The sequence below is a fragment of the Melanotaenia boesemani genome, chromosome 2, assembly GCF_017639745.1.
Source record: "Melanotaenia boesemani isolate fMelBoe1 chromosome 2, fMelBoe1.pri, whole genome shotgun sequence".
NCBI lineage: Eukaryota > Metazoa > Chordata > Actinopteri > Atheriniformes > Melanotaeniidae > Melanotaenia > Melanotaenia boesemani.
Genome location: NC_055683.1, coordinates 4,450,472 through 4,475,478, shown reverse-complemented (window position 1 = coordinate 4,475,478; position 25,007 = coordinate 4,450,472). Strand labels below are relative to the sequence as shown.

Sequence of the window (25,007 nt, the reverse complement as noted above, 5' to 3'; positions counted from 1 at the left end):
AAGCTGAACTTTTTCTCTTTCAGCACATTCAGCTCTCTGAAAGTCAGTGGAAAAGTCAACTGGATGTCCTGGTGGGCTTTGTCTTCAGCCCAGTCCAGAGTGAACTTCTGTGTTAAGACAGTTTTCCCAATGCCAGCCACTCCCTTCGTCATCACTGTTCTGATTGGTTCATCTCTTCCAGGTGGGAGTTTAAAGATGTCTTCTTGTCTGATGGTTGTTTCTGGTCTGTCTGGTTTCCTGGATGCTGTTTCAATCTGTCTGACCTCATGTTCATCACTGACCTCTGCAGTCCCTCCCTCTGTGATGTAGAGCTCTGTGTAGATCTGCTTCAGAAGGGTTGGGTTTCCTGCTTTAGCAATCCCCTCAAACACACACTGGAACTTCTTCTTCAAACCAGATTTTAGTTTACGTTGACAAACTGAAGTAAAAAGTTCTGAATGAACACAAAAAATAATATCAGTTAGTAGACAGACTCAGCGTTTAGCAAACTGTTGTTTGTGTCTTTAGACGTCAGTAAACATTTATCATTGTCATTTATCCAGCACGTTAAGTATTTACAGAAATCCTCTTACTGCTCTGCAGACGGTCAGCCAGCTCCTCCTGCTTCATCCTCCTCAGGAAGTGCAGTGTGATCTTCACAAATGCTTCTCTGCTGATCCTCCTCTGCTCTGCATCCTCACCCTCTGGCACCTCCTCATCCTCTTCCTGACTTTCTGGGTAATCTGGATTCAGGACCTTCTGGATCTTCTTCAGCTCATTCTTAACAAAGGTGACAATGTTGTCCTCCAGCGGCTGGAACAGAAAACTATATCAATCAAACAATCAGACTGAGATCATGGAGCCAAACACCAGATCCATTTTGGAGACACTGACAATTCACTGGTCTACAAAGTCCAGCATAGAGATGACTGAACACAATAGATGGAAAAGTAGTTGATGTACATGTACAGACCATAAATATAGAGTCCAGCTGTGTTTGATGCTACTGGGTAGACTGACCACTGGGACCATCTGAGCTCTGCTGGGCCACTCTGAAACAAATCAGGAACAATGAGCTCACATTTTGTCAAATGTACAAGCTGCTGTCAGTTTCTATCCAGCATAAATATGGAATAAACTCCCAGAGGACTACAGGTATCTGTTGACTTTTGTATCTTTAAACCAAATCTGAAGGTTTCCTTTTTGCTTCTGCATTGGAGTGATGTGTCATGGTATGTGTGTGTGTGTGTGTGTGTGTGTGTGTGTGTGTGTGTGTGTGTGTGTGTGTGTGTGTGTGTGTGTGTGTGTGTGTGCGCGTATTTGTGTAGGTGTGGTACTAGTTACTGCAAGTGGGGTTATCTGACAGTTATTCATTGTTATTGTTATTGTTATTCATCCTTTATTCATCAACCTCTCAGTATTTCTGCCCTGGTCTGGTCATCATTCTCCACCTAATCATTGTCTCTGCCTGTATGATGACATGAGGTCAGGAATCAATGCTGTTTCATTCCTCTGGTTTTCCTCTTTATTCAAATTACATTCTCTGCTATCACATGAGAAACTTCTCGGACATCTGCCTTCCGTCTCGCCAGTCCAAGTACCTTGCCCATAAGCCACTTCTCTTGTCACTGGATTAACTCACCTGAATACCTGACTGCCTTTTACCTTAAAGATGATAAACTCCTTAAACCTTTTTACTGCTTGTGAGTACATTAGGGCTGGTGAAACCGAAGTCTTGTGAAGCACTGAATCACTGTGACTCAACTTCTGAAAAACTGACTGACTGCTTTGAAATATTTCGTACAGTCTAATACAGATACAATACAATGTCGCTGATATAGAGTGAAATAGACCCGTCTCTGCATAGCTGAAGTATATCTGTTTACCACAGTCAACTACTGTGTTTGAGAAGGATCCTGCCAAAAACAATACCTTGGGGTAAATATGTGCTTGTGTGAGCCATGAACAGCTAGTTTCCTCATACATTTAAAAAAAAGCAACAAAAGTGACGGCACTAGCAACAGAAAAGCTGATCAGCTGATCAGTGACAGCCCGTGTCATGAGTCACAAGGCAAGGCAGTTTATTTGTACAGCACATTTCATGTACAGGACAATTCAAAGTGCTTTACATAAAACAAAGACATTACAGATATTTAGAAATAGTAAAAGGCATCAACACATAATCACAATAAAATAATAAATTACATTAAAATGATTAAAAGCAAGATAAGTTAAATAGTTACCATGCAGATTTCATGCATAAGCACATAAGAAATGTTTTTAACCTGGATTTAAAAAGGTCTACATTTGGTGAAAGTTTAATCTCCACTGGCAGTTTGTTCCATTTATTTGCAGCATAACAGCTAAATGCTGCTTCTCCATGTTTAGTCTGGCCTCTGGTCTGGACTCTAGTCTGGACTAGTTGACCAGAGTCTTTGGATCTAAGAGCTCTGCTAGGTTTATATTCTCTGAACACATCACAGATGTATTCTGGGCCTAAACCATTCTGGGATTTGTAAACAAGCAGAAGGGTTTAAAATCTATTCTGTGACTGACAGGAAGCCAGTGTAAAGATTTCAAAACTGGTGTGATGTGTTCAGATCTCTTAGTCCTGGTTAAATCTAGCAGCAGCGTTCTGGATGAGCTGCAGATGTTTAGTGCTCTTTTTAGGAAGTCCTGTTAAAGACCATTACAGTAATCCAGTCTACTGGAGATGAATTCATGGATGAGTTTCTCTTGGTCTTTCTGGGAAACTAAACTTTTAATTCTTTTAATTCTGTTGACAACAGTAGAGGCAGAGGAGGAAGGAGCTGCACAGACACGGAGAGGACCAGAAGACCCACCAGACCAACCACATTTGTACAAAATTCAGGAAATGTTTTTTAAAAATATGCGGGAGAAGTGCGGGTCCTCACCACAGAGGCATCCAAGAGGCATCTTGACTGATGCAGAGTCCGCATCACTGCAGACGCCACACCGATCCGCCTGTCGATCTCCCATTTCAGCCTTCCCTCACTCATGAACAATACCCCAAGATACGTGAACTGCTGCACTTGCTTCACGTGACAATGATTCTGAACAGAATCGGTGACAAAGGGCAGCCTTGGCAGAGTCCAACCTTCACTGGAAATGATTCTGATTTACTGCCATCAATGTGGACCAAGCTCTGACACCGGTCGTCCAGGGACCGGACAGCTCGTACAAGCGGGTCCGGCACTCCATGCTCCTGGAGTACTCCCCACAGGAGTCCCCGGGGGACACGGTCAAATGCCTTCTCCAAATCCACAAAGCACATGCAGACTGCTTCAGCGAACTCCCATGCCCCCTCCAAGACCCTGAAGAGAGTGTAGAACTGGTCCACTGTTCCCAGACAGGGACGAAAACCACACTACTCCTCTTCAATCCGAGGTTTGACTATCTGACGGACCCTCCTCTCCAGCACCCCTGAATAGACCTTACTGGGGAGGCTGAGAAGTGTGATCCCCCTGTGGTTGGAGCACACCCTCTGGTCCCCCTTTTTGTAGAGGGGGAACACCACCCCAGTCTGCCAGTCCAGGGGAACTGTCCCCGATGTCCACGCGATGCTGCAGAGGCATGTCAGCCAAGACAGCCCTACAACATCCAGAGCCTTAAGGAACTCTGGGCGAACCTCATCCACCCCCGGGGCCCTGCCACCGAGGAACTTTTTAACCACCTCAGCGACCTCAGCCCCAGAGATGGGAGAGCCAGCACCAGCTACCTCAGACTCTGCTTCCTTATCGGATATAATAATGATAATTATCATTATATTTATATAATAATTGATATTTGCTGTCTTTAGTAAAAATCCCACCGTATTTTCCCCACCAGCAATTTGAATAAAAAGTTAAATGTCCATGTAAAAAAAAAAAAAGAAAAAAAAAAACTGTATTTGAGGTGGATCAGTCAGAAGTGCATCATGTTTAATGTTAGTTGGTAAATCTCCTGACTGACAATAGCCTTGAGTAGTTTAAACAAACAGAAGCTACAAACAGTGTCCAGACAGGTGCATTTTCTCTACTTTCATTTGCCAGATCGTCTCTTTTGTGCCAGTATTTCTGGTATTGTAACTTTTTTTTTGCCAGAAAGCATCAGATAAAACAGATGTTTTCAAATATCTGTTTTCAGATCAGCAGCTCCACCATGAGACTCCTCAGATTATCAGTGTCTTTCATGAATGTGTTTAGATTGAACTAAGTTATGACTGATGACGTCTACTTCTCCTTTATCTTTATCCTGCTAAAGCTTCTGAGCTTTAAGCTCTCGACTCTGTAGTTTATTTCCCGTTTACAAACACACAAACACACAAACAAACAAACAAACACAAACAAACAAATTTGAATTATGAGTGTGATGTATTTAACCAACCTAGTGTAATAAAAAATTATGGTGTTTTACAAACAAAAAACTTGTGTTGAACCCCTTTGCAATAACAGTCTATTTTACTTAATGTGACCTTTCTATCACTTATTTTTCTAGTCCTTTCCTAATGTCATGGACTCATGATTCATTACAAGTATTAGTGAGTGTGCAATGCATTATTAATATAGGTGGGTTGGAGGTAATATTAGTTTTAATCTAAAAACAGGACTTTCTTTACTTTTATTAGTTTGAAACAATTCTTACTTTTGCTAATGACCTTCCCAACCTTGGAAAACACCCTCTTGCAAGGGAACAATGATGCAGGAACCTTAAGATAATATTGTATACATTTGGATACACATGCTTTTGCATATGCCAGTATTCCAGGGCATCCTCAGGCTTTTTTGTGTTGTTTTCAGCCAGGTACTGCTGAAGGCATTGAAGCTTATTCTCTTCTGATCCAATGTTGCATCCAGCGGAGCTCACTGTACACTTTAAATAGCTGAAGCACTGATTAGTAATACGCCTTTGTAACATTAGTAATCCATTAACAGCAATTTACAGAATGATCAAGAAGCCCTGCTAAAGTATTATTTAATTTATTCTTTACTAATAGTTTGTTAAATGTAATGCATTTGTTGTTGCGCCATGTCAGATGTGCGATACAATAAATAAATATCAGCTTACATCCAGCGCTCTCCTTTCTTTAACATCTTATGATGCTATTTCTCTAATTGTTCCCCCTAAAATATTTGAGAAAAAAATGGTTAGGACAAAAGGTGCTTATTAAATTAAAAAATATATATTTCTTCTTTTCATTGCACAGGTGGTCAGAATGAGCCAGCCCAAAACTACCCTCATGTGAATGACACAACATCCTGTCTTAAATGAGGTCACTGAGGAAGAACCGCCTGTCTTCAGACTTCCTGGTGAACTTTTACCGCTGTGTGATCAAAAGCATCCTAACAAACTGTGTCACAGTCTGGTATGGAAGCTGTTCGATCGCAGAGCTCAAGGCCCTGCAGCGGGTGGTGAAAACTGCCCAACGCATTGCAGGAACTCCACTTCCCGTCATCGAGGACGTCCAGAAGAAACGCTGTCTGAACTGTGGATAACCACGTTTGAGCTGCAGTCCAAGTTCTTCTCGCAACTTGATGCACACTCTGAAAACTTGATGAAGGTGTTTGCCAGAAAAGGAGGAGTTCTTGGGAAAAAGATAAAGGAGATGATGAGTCAGGTAAGAAAAACTAGTCAGGAAGTCTAGAAGCCTATCAAAAGTTATGATAATATGACTAAGTATTATAGGTATATAAGCTATATACTATATCACTACTATCACTAACTGAAAACTCACCAAATTTAAAGTCATCTCACCATGTTGATAACTTCATTGCACATACATGCTTGCACTTCTTGTTCTCTTAGACCAAAAACATAATTGAATATATAATTAAAAAACAAAATACGGATGCACACATCGCTGTCTCCAGCTCGCTTCTGATGTATGGTTTAGATGTTGGATTTTTGGGATTTTTTGATAGTTTACAATTTGTGTCAGAAGTTCCCAACAGAAATGTCATGGACCTTGTAAACTCAAACCTAAACTAAATTGGTTAAAAGAGCCGGCTAAAGAGAAATCCTTATTTTTCTTTTTACATTCATAGGTAGAGGAAGTAACACAGTTCATATTATATCATAATATCTACAGGGAAAGCATATATTGATTCAGATGAACATTAATTTGTCAGTTCACATCTATATTGTAATAGCATTCAATTTTAAAGGTGTGTAATTAAGATAATCGTACATGTTACTTTCTACAGTTCAGATGTACAGTATTCTTTCTAATGTTGATTTTAAGTAAATTTTTCCAGAACTGCTCTTTTAAGAGAACATCCATTTTCTAAATGTGCTTAATCCTGACTTGGTTTCTGGGGGTGGATTCCCAACTCCTGTGGTCAGTGGATGACAGACAGGGTGCACCCATGACAGGTTGTCGGTCATATCAGAGGCCAACACAGAGGACAAACACACTTGAACTAACTAATGAATATAAAGTTGAGAGCATCTCCGACTAATTGTGGCTCTGCTTAAAGCTACCCTCTTAAAGTTACACCTAGGTTTGTTTTTTAGACATTTTTTCTGCCAATTGATTTTGATGCTAATGTTGTGGTGTGTGTGAACATCATTTCTAATTTTATTCTTAGGTTGACAGCATTGACGTAAGACGAGAATGCATCCTCAGAGGCTTGACTGTGTACTTGAATGAGGAGCCGCAAAAATTTGTCAAGGACTACAGGGTATGTTGAACAGCCATCAGAGGCAACATAATTAAAACAGCAATTATACAAAATAAAAATGTGGCCATCACACACATAGAAGATTTATTGTGCAAAGTTTAATGGGAGGAATGATTTTTGTGTCTTTTTAAAACTCTGATAGTGCAGCAGTCTGAGCAGTCTTTTCATCTTAGTTAATGCAGGATTAGTTTTATTTCTGCTACATAACAGCAACATATGGAGCTGCATCAGATCCTGGTGGCCTTGTTGTCTTTTATATCAGAACTGACCGTGAGCCATTCCTCCTGTCCAGTGCTACCCATTTCCAACAAGCGCTTATGCTTTGATTGCATTCACTCACAATGCCGCGTTCATGACCCACAATGCACTTTGTTTTTGTAGTCTGCTTCCTGTATTTGGTCTGCTTCATGCAGACTGAGACCTGCATTGGAGGCAAACAGAGTCCGCTTCTTTGATTCGAATTAGTCCGTTTGCGAATTCACAATACCCCAAACAAAGCGGCCTTTCTGGGCAAACGGACTAAGATTGAAATCAAAGAGGCTGGAGTGAACACACACATAGACATTGGTGGTTATTTACGCTGTTATGAACGAGAATGCAGTTTAAAAAATGTCTGTATTAGAAACATGAATGTTAAGAAAAGACTTAAATAAACTTAAAGTGCTAGCTTCACTGAACTGAATGAAACTTTGAAATAGTTCATGAGGCTGAGCTGCTTGTGGCAAATTTTTCTCATTTGGATTTAAGTGTAATTTTTTTCATGACATTTATCTAAGAGGACCTGGATGTTGTGAAATGCAGCTTCTCTGGCTATATTAGTTACCATGAAAAATTTTAACTCTTAACCAAACCCAAATAAAACAACGCGAGAAGATGACAGACCCTAAAGGTTAGTTGGACCGGGCCCCACCCCGGAAAGGGTGGACCTTTTATGCCACATGGAGACCCTTCCAGCTTTCTAGAATTTAGAATAATGTCTTAGTCTGCCTTAGCAGTCCCGAGCAGGTCTACTTGGAAGCAGAGCATGCGCTGGTCCAGGATCTCAACATGAAGCCGTGCTAGTGAAGCACATCATATCCCACTCCTGTTGTTCCTTCTAAGTCTTCACCAGTGGGCAAAGTTTATCCACAATGTTTCCCAAAAACCTCGTGTTTCACTTGATGACCGGTGGAACCAAGCGTTTATATCAGTTTCTGCAGCCATTACATATCACTGTCACACTCACCGTCACAGTTGCGCCATCATCCATCTTTGTATTGTTATATTGGGGCTCATTATGAACAGAGCGTAAGACATTTCACAGAATAAACTATCCTGCTTCTCTGTCTTGCAGGTGAGGTACATTAAATGAAATGGGCAAAGAGATGGTACCACCATTGATATTGTTTTGATATTACAATTTATCAAAAGATGGAATTACAACCCCTGACAAAAATGATAAAATCACCAGTCTTGGAGGAAATTTATTCAGTTTTTTAAATTTTGTATGGAAAAAAAAAAAACAAAAGAACAAAACAAAAACAAATCAAACATGCTACAAAACTCAGAATTGAGTGATTCCATATTTTTCCCCTTTGCTTGATCTAAAAAATGGTTGTTGACTACCACATTTGTTTCTTGCTTTCTTTTTTATCGTTTCTTAAGCCAGAAAGTTGCCATTTTAAATGACTTTAGCTTTGCTGCATGCCTGATTTGCTTGTTTTCTATAAAGTTAAATAGAATGAACTCTCTCCAAACTGGTGATTCTAAAATTTTTGCAAAGGGCTGTTGATTGATTTTGTAATCTACAAGTCACATTTTCTCAGTTTAACTTTTAGTGTAGAGATCAATGATGGAGTCGGCAGGAGTGACATATAAAGAAAACCTACAAAGAAATGTGTAATATGTTTACCTTTCTAACTGTTCTTTTACAGAGCGAGGATCAGGGCATCGAAAGAGACATGGAAAAAACGGTCTATGGGATCTATGTGATTCGACAGGAAGGTGCAGACCCTCAGGACTCCCCTCAGGATATCAGAATCATGTTGGAGGGGGTAGAGGTACTGAGTGGGTTGAGAAATGTCCCGTTTGCAATGGCAATGTTTCTCGGACTTGTGTATGCCCTGAACATTAGTTACCCTCCCGAGTTAAAATACACATTTTAAGCTGTACAGAAAATTATTATGGAGATGGAAGGAAACAGATTGTCAGCCAAAGTACAAACTCTCAAAACACTGCTGGCACGTTAATCACTACAAAGGAAGACATTTTAGTAACAGCCCAACCTGCTGTTACCTGCTATATTTATATTAAAGGTTTCATGTTGCACTTAAAAGCGGTGAAGTCTGGGTTTGGGACAATTACAATAATCTTAACAGTTTATTAACGATTCTTTCATAATACATAACAGTTGTGTAACATGTCAACCAAACGACTATGAAAGTTTAGCTTTTAGAGTGCTGACTACATTTAAGAGAAATATGTTAAAAGCAATGTGAAATACTGAAGATGGAATAAACTTCCAAAAACACTCAATTTAATTTTTTTCCTGATTTCTTTCCTGAGTTAAATTGTACATTTGAGGTTGTGCAGAAAATGATTCTAGAGATTGAAAGAAACAGGTTTTCAGCCAAAGTCCAAACTCTGAAAACACTGCTGGCGTGGAAATGGCTAAAACGAGAGCACATTTCACACACGGCCCGACACACTGTTCTTTCTTTCTAACTGTTGTTAAAGGGTTCATGTTGCACTTTAAAGCGGTAACCAAGTCTCTGGGAGAAGTAAAATAGTCTCAACAGTTTAAAAGGTTATTTCGTAACTTTAATAGTTTTGTAACATGTTAACCAAAAGCCTTTTGTGTGTGTAAATTTAAGAGAAACTTGAACAGTAATGTAAAATACTGAATATACTTCTAGTCACATCTTTCTTTTTTCATTTCTTAGACATTAGTAAGCTGCTGCATATTTATGAAATACATTTTTTCCTCAAAACTTGACAAGTTTGAACATTGTCTAATATTATATTGAATCCATTACTGTCAACTTGCAGACTGTCAGGTGAACTGGGAGTGCCATTAAGGGGGTTATTTTTTATTTATTTACTCGTTTATATTTTTTGTTAGTCTTTGTTAGACGTGGTTTTTTTATGTTTAAATTTTTTTTGTGAATTAAGAAAACTAAAAACCTGTGTGCACTTAAGAAACTGAGAACGGTGTTCTGCTGTTTTCTTGTTTTTATAAGGTCCCTACACAGCTTTTGTAAGCCAGCGTCACCATTTTATTAGACTGTTGTTGTTTTTTCGCTTAAATACAGTTTGGTTCAAACATGTAATGACTGTGTTTTTATTCCTACATTTGGCACCAAAGTTTTGATTTTATTTTGTTGAATGAACTTGAAGAAATCATGGAAATCATTTCGACCTAATTAATTTATTTTCAACATTAAACATTTTAGTTCTTTAAACCAAATATCCTCAGTTTGGGTCAACCAAATATATCTGAGTAAAGTAAACTCATTCTTTATGATTTACTCTGATCCTATTTAGATAAGTCTTTTAAACTCTTTTTTAATTAGTTTAGATTAGATTAGATTAGATACAATGAAGTTAATTTAACAGATGTAAATTAAGTTGAACGAACATAAAGTATTAGTTTAAATCAAACTGATGTAAAATTAGTTAAACAGACACAACTGAACTGACTCACACTAGACAAAAATAAGTTAAACAATTTAATTTAATTGTGTGGAAATGATTTCCATTATTTTTTTTAAGTTCATTCAACAAATTATTTCTTTCAGTGTAGTGATGCTCTGGTCGTCTCAATAATAATAAATAATAATAAATTTTATTTGTATAGCACTTCATATTGCAGTAAACTCAAACTGCTTACGGAAGACAGGAATAATAATAATAAAAATAAATAAATAAATTAAAAAAGCTGCTTCCTCCCCCTCCTCTCATGTTGTTCCATGAATGGCTCTCACTGATCAGCTGATCGACTTATCTCTTGTCGTGTTAGTTAATCATTCAGCTGAGAAGGAAGAAACTAGCAGTTCATGATTCACACATCACGTTTTTACCCCAAAGTGTTGTTTTTGGCAAAATCTTCTAGAACAAAGTAGCTGATGAAAGGATGTAACCATGGAAAGGATTTATACTTCAGCTATGCAGGGGCGGGTCTAGAAAGGTTCTGATGGGGGGCCAGGCAGGAGCACTGACCAGGAAAACACAGATGAGACCATTTTTTTAGGTCTAGATTTTATGAAATTTTGACCTGATTATTACAAAAAAAGTGAAGAAAAACTTGTAAAACAAACAGCCAATGATGTGTTTTATCAGCAGGTGTTTACTTTGGGTGATGCTGCTGAAGAACTTTTATCACTGCTGCACAAACACTCACTTCAGTGATAAACGGAAAAACATGTTTTTATCCAGATCATCATTTTTATCAGAGTTTCTTCATCAACGTTAGCTGTTCAGTCGTCACATCTGCTAGTTTTATGACAGAAATGATCACCATGGAGACGGTTGATGAGATGATGAGATATGAATTCTGAATTAAGATCTAGAACATGGTAGAGATGATTTAGAGCAGGGTTATTCAAATAAATTTAAAGTGGTCCAGTTAGAGAAAAATCTTTGGAGCCAAGGTCCAGGAGATCACACACACACACACACACACACACACACACACACACACACACACACACACATATATATATATACATACACATATATATATATATATATATATATATATATATATATATACATATATATATATATATACACATACATATATATATATATACATACATATATACATATATATATATATATATATATATATATATATATATATATATATATATATATTAGTGCTGGGCAACGATTAAAATTTTTTAATAGTGATTAATCTCATTACATGTGATTAATTGCATATATATATATATATATATATATATATATATATATATTAATATATAGACACTTTATAGTTCTCAAGATGACATAAATTTTAGGAAAAGTCATGAGGTTTGAGACAGATAGGGTTAAATTTAGGAGTTACGGTTCTTGTGTTAAACATCCAATATTTGACCAAAATGGTTCAAATTAAAATGTTAAAAACAAAATAAAAAATGTGAACAGCAAAATTATTCTTTAATTCTTTGTTTTAAATATAAATGTAGACCTGCAAAATCAATTATTCAATACATAAACGAATGTCATAAAATTCCAATAAAGACAAAACGAGAAAAGCTAAAATTACAATACTTTGAGGATTTTGATTTCTAACATGAAGAAGTGAAAGATGTTTAAACAAACTGATTGGATAATTTAAATGAATTTGAAACATGTGTGTGTTTAGCAGTCACTGTTTCTCTAACAGGACCACACTCATAAACTCAACACAGGAACACTAAGGAAGCAGAGGACCAGATAGCAAATCCTGGAATCAGAGGTTGAGTGAATGTGGTGTCGAGAGTGTGGAGGTGGATCAGTGTGTGAGAGCAGACTTTATAGAAGGACAGAGTGCCAGCAGGGCAGTCCACATACACTGCTACTCTTCTAGAGAAGGATGAGGAGGAGGAAGAAGAAGAGAAGATGGGTGTGCATCTGTTGTTGTGACAGACAGAGTTACGACCATCATCATCACAGCACTCTAGACTCCACGACTGATCGTTGGATCCAAACACACACACTTCATCTCCTCTCCTACTGATTCCTCTGTAACTCAGTGATATAGAAACATCTCCTCTCCACTCGACTTCCCAGTAACAGCGACCAGTCAGAACACTGCTACACAGCAGCTGAGGCCAGACATCAAATCTGTCTGGATGATCAGGATATGACTGAAGCTCCTCCATGCGTGTCACCTTCCTGTTGTTGTCAGACAGTCTGAGTTTCTTGTTTACTGTTTTTGTGTCAATTGTAAGTTGACAGGAATCTGATGAAAAAGAACAAACACAATTTGGCTGCAGTTATTTGTCTATTATTGGTTTGAAACTGATGGCAGTTAAAAATGAGTGGTGTGACAGTGGAGATGGATGTCATTAATTAAATGAAAAACTGTTATGTTAATTAATAAAAAACACACTTACACTTCCTCAGACCTGGTCTCAACCATCGTTCTCCAGCAGGCTCCCACCTAAAAGGAGGACAGGAGGTCAGAGCAGCATCGTCTCTATCATGGACATCTCATGGCTTTCACACAAGCATAGTTTTTCACTAATCCATTGGATCCCCAGTCAGAATGGAAGTCAGTAGCCTCTCTAGTGCTAATGACAATATTGATTTGTAAATTGATAGCTCAATAAAGGAGGGACTACATCTCTTGGCTGGCCAGGGAACATCTTGGGATCACCCTGGACGAGCCAGGGAGAAGGAAGTCTGGGCCTCCCTGCTTAGGCAGCTGCCTCCGCGACCCGACTCAGGATGAGCAGTAGAATATGAATGGATGGATGGATGGTATTAATTGTGTAGGGTTGAAGCTTTTGTGTTTGCGTTGTGATATTTATGTGATATATTCATCAGGGGCTCCATACTTCCTCTTCTATCAGACAAATTGTGTGGATGGCATCAGATTCTTCATACCTGAGTTTGTGTGAATCTTTCAGTGCATCCAAGAGCAGCGTCACTCCTGAGTCTCCTGGGTGATTGTAGCTCAGGTCTAGCTCTTTCAGATGGGAAGGGTTGGAGGTCACAGCTGAGGCCAGAGCAGCACAGCCTTTTTCTGTGATTAGACAGCCTGACAAGCTGCAGAAAACACACAACAAATATTCAGAGAGAACAGCTGTAAAACTAAAGCTGAATTTGTCCCATTCATCAATATCTTCCTACAAATGTTCCTTATTTCTTTACAAGTTTGAAAACAAAAAACAAACAAACAAAACTCATATCATTATACCCATCAGTCATATTCACAAACTTGTAAATATTTTTATATCTTGGATCTGAGATTGGTGTATAACAATCTCTTTGTAAATTAAAAAGAAGTGCCCAGAAAATTCCCAAAAGACTAATGGGCTGTGTGCAGACACAGAGGTGAGACTGATGGATCAGTGGATGAGCTGAGGAAGCATTTAGAACAGGAGCTAAGGTATGAGCTAGGCGGTGGCGTAACCCACTAGACTTTTGCTAAGATTCAGATGCTGCACCTAAGTGCTGTCATTTTTTAACAATATCTCTCTCTTCTCCCACCTGACTGGTTTCTCTCAGTATGTGGACTGTCCAGCGAGCGGAGGAAAGTCCACATACTCATTATGGAAATGCCAAAGGTGCCTGCAGTGCCTCAGCCTTACCAAAAGTGGAAGTGGTCGTTGGAGGCTGAGTCTCAAGGGGACTATTTTGAGTATACAAATTGGACTGTACTATTAGGGCCATGGGACAGCAACTTAGGTACGGATATGGACAGCAGGGTGGACACCCTCACTGACTATATAAACTTTTGTTGGGACACGGTGATGCAAATTGAGATGGTATGGTGCATTCCTAATAATAAACCCTGGGTTAAAACCGACATCAAGCAGCTTCTCAACCAGAAAACGCTGGCATTCAAGGTGAGGCTGAGGATGGTCCAGTGTGAGTTGAATGGGAGACTGACATGGGCAAGTGTGAGTTATAAAAGGAAAGTGGAAAGCAAGCTGCAAGAAAATCACATTAAGGAGGTATGAAAGGTAATGATGTCACGTCTGACACAAAAGCCCTGAGGCCTGCATAGAATAAAGGGAGCATGTCCAAATCAGGCCTGAAGCAAGGCCCATGTAATTTTCCTGAATAAAATGTGAACAAAGACAAATGAGGCCCTGCTTGTCGTAAATCACGTGACTGCCTTGTTGCGTGCAGAGAGACGCTGAAAAGCTGCAAAAAAATTGAGGAAATGTTCTGTGTAATTTGAGGTCATAGCGAGGTGACACAACACATAGATGGAGCAGCCAAAAAGAAGAAAGACATCAGCAGTTTGGGAATATTTTCATATGATATAGTCCGATATGGTAAGATATGATTTTAATCAATCCGTAGACAGACAGACAGACAGACAGATATCCGGCTTATACCATGGTCACGTACGAAAGAAAACAATATTAAATAAATGATTAATGCTGTTTTTTACTGTTAAAATCATTGTTATTCACGACAAGAAGCGGCTGAGTGGATTATTTCGTTGTGACGTGTTGCCAAGGTAACCGGCTCTGACACAGAACCTGCCGCTCGGTCGGCTGCAGTTCCGTTACGTGACGTGACACAATCATGTCAGAGGGCGGGTGAAGTTCTTACAGCTTGTGTGTGTCCAGAGGATGATGCGACATTTTGTTTCAAACAGTCAAAGTCCACAGATAGTTTCCTTCATCATTCAATAAGCCTTCAGGCTGCTTTGATTTGGTGTGTCTGCTACCAGGCGTCTGAGTTTCTGAGTTAAACTACCATTTAGTCAGCACAATAATTTACAACAATAAGTCTATTTGACCGGAACTTCTTTCATAGGTGTCCATTATCACTTTTTAATGGACACCCTCCAGCCAATCAAAATCAAGTATTCACCCAGACTATGGTATAACTATAAATAGCTTGGCATCCATATTGATAATCGGTTGGACTGGTCCTGCAACACCAATGCTGTCTAAAAAAGAGTCATCTATTCTTCTTGCATTTGCTGAGTTTTTTTTTTTGTTTTTTTGTTATTTGATTGTAATTTTAACTCATGATGTCTGTTCAATTTATTTTTTCTTTTAGTTTTTAAGTATTTATTTGTGAAATGTAGAACAGTCAGTGATCTTAATGAGCAGCCAGACAAGTTGAAAATTGTCCTCGGGGATGAAGAAAATTTTATCTGTCTCATCCGTCCATCAGTCCGCCTGCCGATTTTTATATTAAATGATCATTTTAGTTATAATAATCAGTTTAATATTACATAAAATCAAGGCGTTAAAAAGTATATCTAATTTGTGTCAACCTATACCTGGTCAGTGCCCCTGCCTGGCCACCCATCTAAACTTTTCTAGACCCGCCCCTGCATAGCTGAAGTATAAATCATTCCTACCACCTGTCAACTACTTTATTTGAGGAGAGCTCCCCTGATTTGTATTTCGGAATCGGTTTATAATTTCTCTCACTACATGCATGGCCCCTAAGTGATCAGACCTGTCTACAACATCTGCACAACACCAATGATTAAGTGAAGCCATCCTCTTGTTTCTGTGACAGTGACATGAGACTGATAAATGTTCCCTCCTCCTCCTTACTTGCACATACCAGATGCAATCCATCAGTGCTGACTGCGGGGGTGGAGCTGAATGATTGTATATTTGGGCAGGTGCTTCCTGGGTGGCGCTGTGGCAGATCATTAGCTGTTGTACCACTTTCTTTCCCCTGCCAGATTATGGCATGCATCTTTAGATGCTCGGCACATCGTCTTTAGATGCTCACACTGGTATAACCTCTTTGCAGTGGAATAGACCACTAATCACTGCGGTCAGGTCAGAGTCACCTGCGACTTCATTATTGCGGATCAGCCGATTTGTTGGCTGATCAAGCTAAACGCTGGGCGATTTCATATGCCTTCCTGCAGTATGCCTATGAAAACTACATGCATTGTTACAACTGTTGTCCTGCTGCTGTGATTTTAATACTATCAAATCAATAACAACATGGATTTGTATGAGTGTGTGTGTGTTCCGGTAGGCTGGTGAACGAGTGTGCAAAAAACAAATTATCAATATCAAATATGATCATTTGGATTCAGTTTTTTAAAGCAATTATTCAAACAGGCATATTCAGATTCAAATTGAATGATTCAAATTCAAATATAAAGAATTCAGATTTGCTCCCCAGTGGCACAAATTTATTCCATAGGGTTAGCTCCAGGGTGCGAACCACAGGGGAGCTGGGGGAGCTATAGCTCCCCTTAATGAAACATGAGCTCCCCTAGAAACAGGATTTATGAAATGTTGAGGGAGCTATATAATACTGACAATAAAATGTATGCTGATTGCTCACAAATTCACTGTAGCCTCAAGTATGACTATGGATGCTGTAATTATTGTGACCACTGGAGCGTGGCGGCGCTCCAAGTTAAACTTCCTGTAGATCTACGTTAAAAACAAAATAAAAGAAGTAAATGCGTAAAAGGTAAGGTAAGACCTGCTTTAACTATTTACAATATGGGAAACTATCATTGCTCATTATATTGTGTACGGCAAGCATCGCTGTGTACGTGTGTGATATGTGGGGAATATTAACTATGTAAGTTGATCTTCACAAAAGTAGTGGTAAAAATTTTTTTTTGCAAGGGACATTTGCACCTGTTATGTATTATTGTTGCATAAGAGTTGTTAACCATTATGTATTGGTACGCCTATGTTCTGTGGGGCAAGCTGTAATATCAGCTGGCATCATGTTCTTACTTGCCGAAAAAAGATAGGAAATGCAAAAAAGCGGCTCCCCCTAAGCCCACGGTATGGTTCGCACTCTGGTAAGCAGTACCAGGAAGATGGGAGAGTGGCTGCCTGCCACAAAGGCCTCAGTCAGAACTATTCACGACTGCACTCTGAGTCAGACAAGAGATTCATTAGCAACATGCAGTTTTGAAAACTACTTTGTGTTTAAAAAATCCTTCATTCCAATTTGTTTCTGAACTATCAGTGTTGTTTTAGTCCATACTGGATGGAGCTTTGACCGGGCATCTCCCTCTCTTCCTCAAGGCTCTTGCCCTGCTCCCCCCCTCCCCTTTGGAGAGCACCCCGCCTTCTAAACGTGAACCACACGTTATGTCTTTACGTTCGTTGCTGATTGCTCTGAATAAAATCAGTAGGAAAGTAAGCAGTTGCTTCGTGTTTTATTTATTTTTATTTTTTTTATTTTTCAATTTTACCGGCACAGAACAAAAGTGCTTAACAACTGGAGATTTCACTGTGCATCTACTTCCCAAACACAGCAATTGCTATGGAGATTAGTGAGTTTGATTTAATGCACTGGGACATTTTCCACAATTGGCCAATAGACATCAAGAACCCACAGGAACAGGACAAAATTTTTAGTTGGACAAATGTTTATTAATGTTCCAATTAAAATAAATAGTTTAACATATTGTCAAGTGTTTTTAATTTTTCCTTACTCCATAGGCCTACATGTAGCCTACAGTAAAATATTTAAATGTTTGTTATTTTAAAACGCATGAAGTGATAGAGCGATAAAGGTTTTGGAACTAGTACCGGCAAGAGTTCAAAACTATTTTTACCCCTAATTACAACTATATGTACCTATATGTTAATTCAGTCATTTAGCAACTTCCAGCAACTTTTAGGACAGCCAATGGCAACTTTTCTTACTGAGGAGTTGGCAATAGTGCAGAGAATGTGTCTGAGCATGAAGAAACAAGACCAAGCTTGAACACAGGAGATTTGAACCTGCAACAGTAAAATTAAGAAGAGAAGCAAGTTTTGAAAGGAAGAACAATATAGTTAAGAGCTAGTAGGGACTTTTGAGTGTGAGAGCAGTTTTGAAAGAGAGCAACATGATATTTGTGACAGTCTGTTCTGTTGCTCTGCTCAGCTTAACTGTTTCCACCTGCTGCTGTCACCAGCTCCAATCAATGCAGCTTCACTCCACTCGCTCTTTGCGTTTATGCCTGACTCTCCAGCACTGTTTCTAGGACTGCTGTCCCGGTATCGACTCGACTTGCCTCTGACCATTGCTTTCGCCTCTCAGCCCCTGTCTGGATCTGCACCAGCTCTCACCTGAACCATTTTCCACAACTTCCACCTGCACTGAGTCTGTGCTTTTTCTCCTCCACTGCATTCATAGAGCCTGTTGAGATCACTTGGACAATTATGTGTTTACAAGTCTTATGCAGTTTCTGCCTGCACTGTTGGTCCAGTGATTACTTGTAATGCCTGGCACATGTGAGACCTGGGTTTGAACTCACCCTGCTATAATCTCTGATCCTGCACAACCTGCCTTAATAAAGACTGTTTAATGATTCATTTGTGCTGCTTTTGGGGCCACTCATTACCCTTTACAATTTGAGCATTAAAACAAGAAATCTTGCTTTCTAATCGAACAGTTACTATTGGTTAAAGACAGGAAAGGGAAATACCCTCATACATCATAGCTGGCTTAAGATGCCAGGGGATTTAGCAGCCTCGAGCACAGGCTTTATGACAGGATTTATTAAACCTTCTTTCTGGAATATCCCACTAGTCTGATATTGATACAAACACATTTCCACAGGTATTTAGCTAGTCATCAATAGTTAACCAATTTTCATCATTTTTTCAATGACTAAACCTCACCTGAGAATTTCCAGTTTACAGTTTGAACTCTCCAGTCCTCCACACAGATGCTTCACTCCTGAATCCTTCAGGTCATTGTTGCTCAGATTCAGTTCTCTCAAACTGGAGGACTGGGAGCTGAGAGCTGAGGACAGAGCTTCACAGCTTCTCTCTGATAGGTCGCACACACTCAGCCTGAGGACACAACAGAAGAGAAGAAAAAACTATGTATGAGATAGAAATTACTCACCTCTCATGTTTGTGAAAACTAAAACACAGACAGAAGCGAAACACTGGTTTCTAACTGTGTCATCATACCCAAAGATATATCATGAAGGAAACGGAGATTCAACATGGTGGGTGAGAATTTTCAGCTTTTAACTTTAGTTTATAACAGTTTAAAATCTGATTTTTACAGCAGAGGTAATGAAACTGGTAACTAAATTTAGAAACTAATCAATGACGTTGATGAAGTTCAGTTCAAGACTTCAAAGCTGGCAGTGACCAACCATGTTTAACATGTAATAATAGTAATAGAAATTATAATAATCTTCATTTAAAGGTGCCTTTCAAAACTCTCCAAGGTCACCTTACAAAAACACAACACAATAATATAATAAAAAATAGACAATACAGTAAAACCACATTTTCACGAGGGGCAAACCAGTCTGAAAGATGTTTTGAGACATGATTGAAGGTATAAAGATGTTATTGTACACATGTGCTGAGGGAGTGTGTTCCCTGAAGGGGGCAGAGCAGCTAAAGGATCTAACACCCAATTTCCACCGCTGTGTGTGTGTGCCACTTTCCAGTGTTGCATCAAAATCTGTGACCCATCAGAATCTGTGACCACAGGGGGCAACAATGCACATTTTTCTGCATGTGCATCTTAAAAGACAAGCAAAGAAAATACATTTTCATAGCTATCAGAAATGGTGCCCTAAGTCACCCCTCTTATAGTCTGGGCTCTTCTGGTATGATATGTGATCTTCACATAGCCAAGAACACAGAGATCACCATTTCTGATAGCTATCCGAATGTGTGACTTTAGTTACAATGAACTCAGACCTAAACACGCGTGTCTTCGAAACTTTGCTTGTCTTCTAAGACTTACATGCAAAAAAATGTACACTATCGCCCCCTTGTGGTCACAGATTCTAACGAGTCACAGATTTTGGTGTAACGCTGCTGCGCCGAGATTTCATTACGACCTCCACAGCGGGTCAGTCCGCCGAACTGTATCCGCAAGATCACGAAATCACAGGACAGTTGGAGAATCTTGTGATACTTCACTTATAGGATGAATGTCTTGTCAGCCATCATAGGGCGGAAATAAAAAAAAACAAACACTGAAACCCTCTGACCAATTAATGACATCATGTTTATATAGTTTAGCAACGTAAATCTGCACTTAGGCTTTTATTTTAAAAATTACAGGAAGCTTTAACACTGCTCCCGTGTCTGATTTTCTGTCTGGTCTATCTGAACTGCTGAGCTTGGCATGTTCTGGAAGCTTTGTCAAATATCGACTTTGCAAATATGTTTTGCATAGAGCTGCAACGAAGCGTTTCTGGGACGCTTCTGCACCAATCTCAGGAGGCTGCAGTGCACATGCACACGGTGGAAATTGGCTGTTATGATAAAATGTCATCCCATGCTGCCCTAATATCTAAACAACCTCACCTGAGAGTTTGCAGTTGACAGTGTGGACTCAGTCCAGAGAGCAGCTTCACTCCTGAATCCTGCAGATTGTTGTGATTCAAGTAGAGGGATTTCAGAATGAAGGACTGGGAGCTGAGAAATGAGGACACAACTCCAACATTTCCTTCAGAGAGGCCGCAGACACTGAGCCTAAAAAAGGTATTGAACAAATAGATATAATTTGCATTAAACTGTCATTACATTCAAATTCTGCTTTCAAGTTTACCTGTTATATATATGAACAAACCTAAAATTTTACGCTTACGAGAATGTGTCAGATCATTAGCGTAGCTTATAATACACCAGTGATAACACATACATGCATGCAGACATCGATTTTGACCAGTAAACAATAGAAAATATCCCCTTAAATGAGCTGATGTTCAGACCTTTGAAGTATTGTTTACTTTTCTATCACAGATATTTTAGCAACCTACGTAAAGTCAGTAAAGGGTTAAATTATCACTGCATAAAGTAATACTTTACACACAGCGAATGCTCTTTCACACCGCTGCAGATGTCAAATACAGAAATTATCTGAGAATACAACTATAGCAGGCATCAGAAGGGGTGAAGAGGAGGAAAAATCAGTGCCTTGTGAGAGATTTTGTAGCATAATTTAACCAGAAATGGTTTTCAGAGATGTTTGAAACATTAAGATGCGAAAGTCTTATTAAGTTTTGGCCGTTCGTATGCACGTTAACAGAATTTTGGTTGGATGAAACCTCAAAGGTTTAAAAACAGGCTCCACAGTGACATTTTCTTAAAATGCAAAGCGAATCCTGTCAATGTAAAAATGAACAGAAATCTTTTTGTACATAATGACGTCTGTTTGCATTTGCACATTCAGGCTCTGTGTACACCGGCAAAAAGCATGACAACAAAATAATGTTAGGTGTCTGTTCTCTTTGTGCTTATTTGGTCTCTTAAAACAAAACCTATCTTTTTTTTTTTTTTAAATCAACACACCATCAGTGAAGACACAGAGATTACATGCACTAGATAACCAACACACCTCTTAGCTACATGAGCGGTTATTAGATCTGATGAGGATGTCGTTTCACCAGCAACTACAGGCCTGGCATGCATGATCATTTCTAGCCCTAGTTGCGTTTTCCTTTTGCATGGAGGTAGTTTTCATTACATTAAATTACATTTAGCAGATGCTTCACTTTATTATTCCTTGGGAATTATAAAGTACTTCATGTCTCTGTTCTTATTCATCCTTTTTCATCTGTTTGGATGGATGGAAACAAAGCAGTTAAATTAAAAGTGGAGAAAAGGTCCATCATTTCATGTATTTCTACCAGAATTAAATAAAAATCTTTTTCATCCCGAGTTCATGTGTGATCTATCAAGTATAGATTAGAAGAAAATATTAATTATTTTCTATCTATTCATCCATCTTCTACCTGTTTATTCCAATGCAGGGTTGCTGGTGAACTGCAGCCTATCCTAGCAGTGACTAGGCACCCTGGATGGGTTGCCAGTCCATCTCAGGACCAGGTTGTGAAAATGTTTAAGATTATTGCATCTCAGTGACGGCATGAAAATGAAGCAGTAGATAAATATATCAGTAAAGCAGAGAAAACTAACCTGAGAGTTTCCAGTTTACAATGTGAATTCTGCAGTCCAACACACAGCGGCTTCACTCCAGAGTCATTGATACTCAAGTCCAGTTCTGTCAGACTGGAGGACTGGGAGCTTAAGACAGAGGACAGAGCTTCACATCCTTCCTTTGAGAGGATACAGCTTCTAAGTCTGAAGAGAAATTGTTGAACAGAAGTAAGAAAAGGTCACATTTTATGTTTACTGAGTTTAATGGATTTTATGGTTGTTGCAATTGTACAACCAAACAGTAAAACCCAGAAAAGAAAACAAAACTTTTTATTACCTTACAAAAAAAAAAAAAAAAAACAACTAAGAAGACAAATCATAAGAAGCAACAACATCATCAGGATCAATTAAGAACACAAACAAGACTAGGAACAAGTAAATGAAAACACAACTATAGATATGGGTGATTAAACCCGCAGGGTAAAACAGTAACTCTGTAAGAATAAGGGTATTTATGCATGTGGGTGGATTTGAGATTGTGCAAATGCAAGTGAGACCCTCAAAGAAACAAGGACCAGCAGCCACTACTAACCTTGAAATTCAGGCAGCCCACACAATTTACATTTAGCTTTGACAAATATGTAAAAACTAAGGGTGTCAAAAATAAGACGTTAACGGCTGTAACTAATTCATGTAATTAATTGCGTTCAAATTGTTAAATGCATTTAACGCATGTGCAGCATCTGTCATTCATAATGGCAAGACATGGAGATGTCTCGAGCCAATATGGAAAAAGGTGAGTAGGCTGGTTCTATGGATGGATTTGAGGGCATCACACCTGTTAGAGATGAGGATGCTTTAACACCCACAATTTACTGGTGAGAGGGTTCAACACCCGCACTTTTTCTGCATTTAAAAAGAAAAAATTTAATTTTCATGTAGTTTGCCCAAATGTCACTGCTCTGGTCGTCTGGTGGCAGCATCCCCCTCCCTCTCCTGTTGTGAATCATGATGGCTGTCTGCGATCAGCTGATCAGCTTTTCTGCCACTAGCACCGTCTAGCACCGTCTCTCTTGTTGCATTTGTTTATCATTCAGCCTAAAAGGAGGAAATTAGTGGTCTGTGGTTCACACTGGTACATATTTATCCAAGTATTGTTCTTGGACGTGCTAGCTTAAGTTAGCAACATTTATCAGTTTCATATCAATATTTGAGCTGAGAGATATAGTACATTCATCGTGTCCTGGGTCTTCTCTGGGTCCTCAGCCTAGTGGGATGTGCCTGGAACACCTTACCAGGGAGGTGTCAAGGTGGCATCCTGACCAGATGCCAGAGCTCACCAAGCTTCTCACCCTATAAGGGAGAGCCCGGCCACTATGTGGAGAAAACTCATTTCGGCCACTTATATTTGTGATCTCGTTATTTCGGTCACTACTCACAGTTCATGACCACTGGTGAGGGTAGGAACATAGATCGACCGGTAAATCAAGAGCTTTGCCATTTGGCTCAGCACTTTCTTCACCACGACAGACCAATGCAGAATACGCATCACTGTAGACGCCGCACTGATCCACCTGTCGATCTCCTGCTCCATCCTTCCCTCGTAAACAAAAGAACAAGAGACACCGAGATATGTGAATGCCTTCACTTGGGGCAGGACATTATTCCCGACCCAGAGAAAGCACTCTACTCTTTTCTGGCTGAGAACCATGATCTTGGATTTGTAGGTGCTGAATCTCATCCCAGTTGCTTCACCCTCGGCTGTGAATTGTTCCAGCGAGAGCTGATGATCATGAGCTGATGATAATTTTGCGGATAATGAAGCCAACAGAATCACATTATGGTTCTGTTGGCTTCATTATCCGCAAAGAGCAGAGACCCAATCTTGAGGCCACCAAACCAGATCCCCTCAACGCCTGGGCTGTGCCTAGAAATTCTGTCCATAAAAGTTATGAACAGAATCAGAGACAAAGGTGCTCTGGCACCAGTCATACAGGGACTGAACAGCTTGTACAAGGGGGACCATATACTTTCAGATTCCAGGACCTCTGAATAGACCTTACCAAGGAGGCTGAGGAGTGTGATCCCGCTGTAGTGGGAGCACAACCTTTGGTCCCCCTTTTTGAAGGGGTGGACCACCACCCCAGTCTGCTAGTCCAGGGGAATTGTCCCCAATGTCCCCGCAATGCTGCAGAGCTGTGTCAGCCAAGACAGCCCTACGGCATCCAGAACCTTAAGGAACTTTGGGCTGACCTCATCCACCCCTGAGGCCCTGCCACTCAGGAGCTGTTGAACCACCTCAATGACCTCAGCCCTAGAGATAGAAGCACCCATGCAAGTGTCCGCAGACTCTACTACCTCATTGGAAGATGTGTTGGTGGGATTGAGGAAGTCTTTGAAGTATTCCCTCCACTGGCTCACAATGTCCCAAGTCGAGGTCAAAAGCCCCCCTATCTCCACAGTATATAGTGTTGATGGAGCACTGCTTTTCCCTCCTGAGTGTCGGATGGTGGACCAGAATCTTCTTGAAGCCATGTGGAGTTCTCGAAGACATCCGGATTCTCCATGGCCACTCCAGACTTTTTCAGCTTGATGGCATCTCTCGCTGCTGGTGTCCACCAACGAGTTCAGGGATTTCCTCCATGACAGGCACCAACAACCTTACGGCTACAGCTCCAGTTGGCCGCCTCAACAATAGAGGCACAGAACACAGCCCACTTGGACTCAATATCCTCCGCATCACCTGGGACCTGGTTGATGTTCTGCTGGAGATGGGAGTTAAAACTCCGCCAGACTTTCCCAGCAGACACTCACAACACATTTGGGTCTGCCAGGTCTGACC

General features: G+C 39.8%; 1 protein-coding gene across 2 annotated transcripts in view; it reads right to left on the bottom strand.

Annotated features, from left to right (window-relative positions):
* LOC121650930 (NACHT, LRR and PYD domains-containing protein 3-like) overlaps positions 1 to 25,007 on the bottom strand; it is a 42,516-nt gene that overhangs the window by 6,078 nt on the left and 11,431 nt on the right. Inside the window, exons 9-14 of one of the 2 annotated variants that reach the window (XM_042002769.1) lie at positions 22,205 to 22,369; positions 20,591 to 20,758; positions 18,929 to 19,102; positions 13,233 to 13,394; positions 12,740 to 12,786; positions 11,579 to 12,585 (exon numbers count right to left, since the gene is read on the bottom strand). In XM_042002769.1, the coding sequence (XP_041858703.1) occupies positions 12,044 to 12,585; positions 12,740 to 12,786; positions 13,233 to 13,394; positions 18,929 to 19,102; positions 20,591 to 20,758; positions 22,205 to 22,369 (1,258 nt within the window). In that variant the 3' untranslated portion in view covers positions 11,579 to 12,043. Of the gene's footprint in view, positions 1 to 11,578; positions 12,586 to 12,739; positions 12,787 to 13,232; positions 13,395 to 18,928; positions 19,103 to 20,590; positions 20,759 to 22,204; positions 22,370 to 25,007 lie in introns of those variants that run through there. The other variant, XM_042002778.1, reaches the window with a different exon arrangement.